This window comes from Poecilia latipinna, unplaced genomic scaffold, assembly GCF_001443285.1.
Source record: "Poecilia latipinna isolate Pla-1442-1.1 unplaced genomic scaffold, P_latipinna-1.0 Scaffold339, whole genome shotgun sequence".
In the NCBI taxonomy this organism is placed as follows: Eukaryota; Metazoa; Chordata; class Actinopteri; order Cyprinodontiformes; family Poeciliidae; genus Poecilia; species Poecilia latipinna.
The window spans coordinates 310930-317303 of NW_015112955.1; the positions used below are offsets into that span (position 1 = coordinate 310930).

Below are 6374 nucleotides of genomic sequence, written 5' to 3' on the forward strand. Positions count from 1 at the left end.
ACGTGGCCCCCCAATTGATTTTTTTTTTTTTTTTTATTCGTTTTTTTTTTTTTTTTTTTTTTTTTTTTTTTACTGGACTCTTCTCCTTACTGATACCTTTGTACAAAATTTTGAAGACTTTTCTGAAAACCTAGGCCATGGCTCGATGTAAATGAACATCAGAAAAACCCAACTAGGTAAGCTGAACCTTTTTTCAGGCTGATCCAAGCTGATTCAAGTATCCACATTTTTAAAATTGAATCCAAACGTATTTAAGCCACAGAATTTTGAAGGTTGTTCACACATATGCAGCTGGGTTACTTCATTTTTTTTTTTTTTTCCTCTAACATATTGGTCTGTTTTTCAGTTAAACATTATAGCATAAATGCCAGCAGAATCTCCATTTTAACTTCACAGAAATGTTGAAATTATAGAAGTGTGAACATATTTAAGATCCACCAAATGAATTTATGGTGGATTTAAATAATATATTCTCTGTGATGAGTCTCCCCCTCCCCCAACAAATCTAGTAAAGTAGCAAAATAAAAATTCCTCATCAATGCTGACATTTAATGCTGTGGCATACCGGACTATCTGTCTAAAATGTTTGCACTTAGACAAAATGCTTGAATATTCTGTTTTCCTAAATGGAAATTCCCTGTTCGTGTGAACTGAAAAGGCACATGTCCAAAGTTTATCAGTACCAAAGAGAACATTTCATATGACTATGAAGAAAGCAACTCATGAACGACACTGTTATGTCATCCAACAGAGTTCAGTAGGTTAGGAGAAAGCTGAACAAAACTTAAGACATGCTCACGAAATGATTCAACATGTATTTGGATGCACCACAGGTATGGATCTAGAACACGGATTCTACCGGCATGTGGACGTCCCGGACCACGTTCACTACATCGTTGCCTTCTTCGTCTTAGTGATCGGAGCAGTGGGAGTTTCTGGGAATGCCTTGGTCATGTATGCTTTTTCTTGGTAAGCAAACTGATTATTATCGAAATGTATTTATTTATTTGTTTATTTATTTATTAGTCTTTCAGTAAACTACTTGTCTGGTAACTGTGGACAATGATGCGATATTATATTTGGACTTTTAAGGACTTATTTCAGCTGCGCTTCATCAAGGTGGAGTGATCATACAATAAATACCTCTATTGAATTTTAGGATTGAGGAACATCTGAAATACTTAATCTGTCTAGTGTCCAAAATATACAAGCTAAAACATTTACAGTCATTTTTTTGCAAAAAATTGCAAACATATTTTTCAAATTTATACATATGGAGATTTAAGTAAATAAAAGTTATCGATACTAAGAAATTTAAATAATGTAACCAAACTGAAAAGGCACATGCTTTATGCTTTCTTTGTGTTGAAGAAAGCATTAAAAGCATTACAACTTTTAAAACTTTTCTTTTAAAATTAGGTTTTCTGGTCAGAAATACGTTAGGACATCTGACATTTAATCCTATTAAGTAGCTAAAATTGCACACAAGTGGATATAACAAGTGTATTTAAGTTTTTTGTGCTTTACACCAACCAAATGTTTTAGGAAAAAACAGAACATATGTAAGGTTTACTACATCAACTTCATACTATTTTATTGCTTAGTGACATAAGGACATTTTATATGCAACATTTCAAACCTGGTGTCTTTCAGCGACAAGAAACTCCGGACGCCTCCCAACTTCTTCATCATGAACCTGGCCATCAGCGACTTCCTGATGGCCATCACACAGTCACCAATCTTTTTTGTTAACTGCCTCTATAAGGGGTGGATTTTTGGGGAAACAGGTATATTGTTTATCATTGTCTTCAATAGCTTGTGCATCATTAGAAAAAAGTAAATATAAACATAATTTATTTTGTTGTTTATGAACAGAATGTTTCATACAAAACTAAGTTTCTCTAACATGCTCGGTTTTGGGAGCAGATTTTTCTTGCAGTAAGCAAAATGTGACAATGAGGCTACTTTGTGTTTAAGATATTAGACTTTTTGGGTTTTAAGCAGGAGGTGTCAGAAAAGTTACCATGCTCCCTAAAAGCAGAAAGTTTCTGGTGCTCATGTGAAAAGAAACATGTTACTAAACAGTTTCCTTCCATATTTATCCCGACACAGGCTGTAAAATCTATGCATTCTGCGGGGCTCTGTTTGGAATCGCCTCGATGATAAACCTTCTTGCCATCTCTATAGACCGGTACATAGTAATCACCAAGCCTCTGCAGTCCATAGGGTGGACTTCGGCAAGACGTACTTGCCTCATAATTGCCCTTGTGTGGTTTTATTCGCTTGCTTGGAGCCTTGCACCGCTTTTGGGGTGGAGTGAGTACATTAGTCATTTCAGCAATATTTTCAAATCACCATTACTCGTGGTGCTTTATGCTTTCTTTGTGTTGAACTTCTTTCCAAAGGCTCCTACATCCCCGAGGGCCTGATGACCTCCTGCACTTGGGACTATGTGACGTCTACTCCAGCCAATAAAAGTTACACTTTGATGTTGTGCTGCTTCGTATTCTTCGTCCCTCTGGGCATCATATCCTACTGTTACTTGTGCATGTTCCTGGCAATACGTCATGCAAGCAGGTAAAAAAAAAAAAAATGCTTTGCTGCCCTTTTGACCCAAACATTTTATTTTTATTAAAATTGCAGCTTGTTCTATTTTTAACCATTATTTATGAGGCAGACGTATAATAAATTTGTATTTTGTTCCAGTTTTATCTCACACTCATAAATTTAGATATTAATTTCGCAAGCCTTCTAGGGTCACTAAAAAGCCTTGCAAAATACCTGGATGAAGAGCACAGATGGCTTGTGGCAAACTTTAAGTAGGACTTCTTGTGATTTTATCTTTTTCATGACTTTTCTCGTTGCCATACTTCCATATAGAACATATTTTTTGGATCGCACAACTAATAGTTGTCCTGTCACCAGATTGTCCCACCTGATCTGTGGATCTCTGCAGAACCTTATAAAACATATAGAGGTGGATAAAGGCATTTTTATAAAGGAAACCTGGGTTTTATTTAGGAGTAACAGAATAAAAGGGGCTGACTACAAACATGCATCACAGTTTTCATTTTTTATGTTCCTTTCCCTTTAAACTGTGGCTCTAATTTGAGTGACAAAATATAATATCGCTGCTCAAAACAGCTGGAGCCGAGACAAACACGGCTGCTGTGAAGACGTTAAGGAAGGTAAACAAAATCTGCAAAGCCTGGTGTGTGAAAAAGCAACAATTTTCTGATTGTGGCTCCTATATAAGGCTTTTATACAAGGGTTGCAAAATAAAGGTACGAGGTATGTTGTGTATTACCATTCTAGTGTACATTTTTTTGCTGAACTTATTCATATTGTTGCATACTTTTGGGGGGATTTCGTGGTGTATTAATCTGCACCTTTCCTGTTTTAAATGTTCAGAGATGTTGAGCAGCTGGGCTCTCAGGTGAGAAAGTCGACCCTGATCCAACAGCAGTCTATCAGGACTGAGTGGAAGTTGGCAAAGATTGCCTTTGTGGTGATCATAGTGTTCGTACTTTCCTGGTCACCCTATGCGTGTGTCACTCTCATCGCCTGGGCTGGGTAAATATAAAACCTTCACCTTTTGGTGGAAATATTTATTTCAATAGTCTAAGCTCTTCAGTCTCAGTAAATGCATGCGTGACCTCTGTCAACACACTGTGTTCTAGATATGCACACATCCTCAATCCATACTCCAAAGCTGTCCCTGCGGTTATTGCCAAAGCATCCGCCATCTACAACCCTTTCATCTATGGAATCACTCACTCCAGATACAGGTAGCAGCACATTAGCTAACTGTTAACTAAGGGTTTAAATGCAAAGGAAACTATATCAGCGAATGATCAGGAAATATTTCAACAGGGACACCCTGGCAGAGAAGGTCCCCTGTCTACACTTCCTGGCCAATGCCCCTAAAAGGAAGTGCATATTAGTGTCAAACAGCAAGTCCTCCATAAGGGACTCGGTGCTTAGCCATCAGTCATCAGTCTCCAAATCACAGTTTCAGAGAGTTCCCTCCATGTCTACAACAGACACAGTGAGTATGAGCCCTCCAGGCTTTTGTATTCTATTTATATTGACAGAACAGCATGCAGTCAGTGTTTTTTACACAAAATAACTCATAAAGAGATAACTCCAGACATGAGATAAAAAAAAAAATATGGCATTAAAGGCAACACTTTATTTGACAGGGTGTGGATAAGACTGACATGACACTGTCATGAACATGAAGGATACTTTGTGAATGTTTATGACTGTTGTCATGAAGTGTCATTCGGTAAATAATGACACAGAATGTTATACACATTAAATGGACTTTTAAAGTTGCATTAAAAGTCCATCAAAAGTGCCAACTTTGTATTATTTTGTATATAATGACACTTTAATGCAAAGTTAGTTGGTTCACTTATGATTGTGATGAAGACGCAAAAGGTGTTGAAATGTTAGTCTCAGTAAGCTGCATCTGCACACATCTTTAATGTCTCGTTTACACACTTTGAAGTTGGTTTTGAATGTGAATAGAACAAAAGCAATTTTTATTTTTTTTATTTTTTTGCATTCATGAAGGCTATCATAGATTTCTCTAGTGATTACCATTGCCCTAGGTAAACAAATTGAACAACCACAAACAAACACGTAAGAGGACTGTATACTGGATCAAGAGCTCTCTTTTAAAATTCACATCGCAAATTTGGCTTGAAATCTGTGAGTGGAGATTAGGTTTTATTACCACAACACATCATGATTCTCTCTCAAAGCTAGAAAGAAAAGTCTTTAAGCAATTTCCTATCTCTGCTTGATTATGGAGTCTTCAGTCACTGAATACTGTTTACCACTGTGCCTTGAGGTTTGTAACAGGCTGCAATCGTCTCATCATTGCACACAAAAGCTTCTATTGGCCTCTGAGTGTACAGAGATATATTCATTTGACTAAACTCTGCTTAGCCTGGCTTCATCTTACTTAAATTATCTCCAACAAATATCTAATACTGGCTATTTTTTTTTTTCACTCTAAAAGCATTTTTGTTTCGTTCAAAATGTTTCCCTTTTTTGGTTTGGATGAAAAAAGAGCAACATTCAGCATTTTGGCTTCTACGAAGTGGGATAATCGTCAAGTCTGAACTCAAGATGCTAAATCTTATTTCTTTGGAATTATTTCAAAACTATTCTTAAAGTAACAAGAACCAATTAGCCATCATTAATGCTCTTTACTAGTTTTTGAGTTCTTTTTTTATAGTTTTAATGGTCTTATTGCCTCAAGTATCTTTGATCTATGTAACCATTTTGTGTGCTGCAGACCTTTTATATTCAGTTGTTTTGTAAATCGCAAATTACATGAAAGTACTAATTCACAGACTCTTAAGATTTAAGAATTGACATGCCTAATAACATGAAAACCACACATTAAGCAGCTATGACTAAACATTTAGGTTCAGTTTGTATAAAGCCAATTGAAAACTGTATGAATACTAACTTTCTGAGGTTTTAGTGCTTTCCTTAACTTACATTCCCCTCATTTCAAGCAGGTTTGCAGTGATGTGGAGCTGGATTCCATGGATCAGAGTCATTGTGCTAAGACAGATTATTCCCCTGCTGCTGCGAAGGTCAAAGAACGTTACACTTTAACTAAACAGTTCAAGGAGAAGGAATGTCTAAGTCAGGAAAAGGTAATGTTGCTGCTCATCAATGTAGTTACTAATTTAAAATTTTGACGGCTACAGAAGCGTCTTCAGAAGTAATATTCTCTCTCTTTGCTTTGCGTTTTGTTTTAGGCTGCTTTTCCAGAGAAAATGTCACAGAAAAATCTTTCGTCAGTATATCACATCAGTTAATCAACAGAATAGATGCTCTTAGTTTGGAGGGAGGAGAACCTTGAAAGCTGAGCAACACAGAGAAAGCGGGACAATGAATAAAGCATTTCAAAGTGAAGACGCTGAGGCACAACAGCCCCGGAAAGAGAAAAACAAGGAGGAGTCACGGGTGCTAGAAACTTTGGACAATCATGTATGTCTTTTCCCCCTGAGAAGTCAGATCCAACCCAGTGAAAAGCCTCCAGTTACATAACAAGAGAGCATTTTTTTTTACAACTTCTGGACTCTTCTGATCAGCAAATAAAGACTGCAACGTTTCTGAAGCACACGTTTCGACACAGCTTATCCCAAAAAGATTTGATCCACATTTCCAGACGTTTAACTGAAGGGCAGCAAGTAAAGCTCTTTTCACCAAAGACGCAAAGTCTACCTTCGTTAGGATGTGTGAAAAACTTTATTTAATCATTTTTTGTGTGTGCTTACATAAAAAGCAAATTCATTTGTTCTTTGTGAAATCATGTGCACTACAAAAATAAAAATATTCACTTTTTT

The 6374-nt window shown here is 36.6% G+C and overlaps 1 protein-coding gene across 2 annotated transcripts in view; it reads left to right on the top strand.

Moving 5' to 3' along the window:
• The window catches only part of opn4xa (opsin 4xa), a 19025-nt gene extending 12651 nt beyond the window's left edge, over window positions 1–6374 (top strand). Inside the window, exons 2-10 of one of the 2 annotated variants that reach the window (XM_015035595.1) lie at window positions 834–969; window positions 1654–1787; window positions 2113–2316; window positions 2406–2577; window positions 3412–3573; window positions 3681–3788; window positions 3874–4048; window positions 5535–5678; window positions 5784–6374. In XM_015035595.1, coding sequence (XP_014891081.1) covers window positions 836–969; window positions 1654–1787; window positions 2113–2316; window positions 2406–2577; window positions 3412–3573; window positions 3681–3788; window positions 3874–4048; window positions 5535–5678; window positions 5784–5843 — 1293 coding nt within the window. In that variant the 5' untranslated portion in view covers window positions 834–835 and the 3' untranslated portion in view covers window positions 5844–6374. The remainder of the gene's footprint in view (window positions 1–833; window positions 970–1653; window positions 1788–2112; window positions 2317–2405; window positions 2578–3411; window positions 3574–3680; window positions 3789–3873; window positions 4049–5534; window positions 5679–5783) is intronic. The other variant, XM_015035596.1, reaches the window with a different exon arrangement.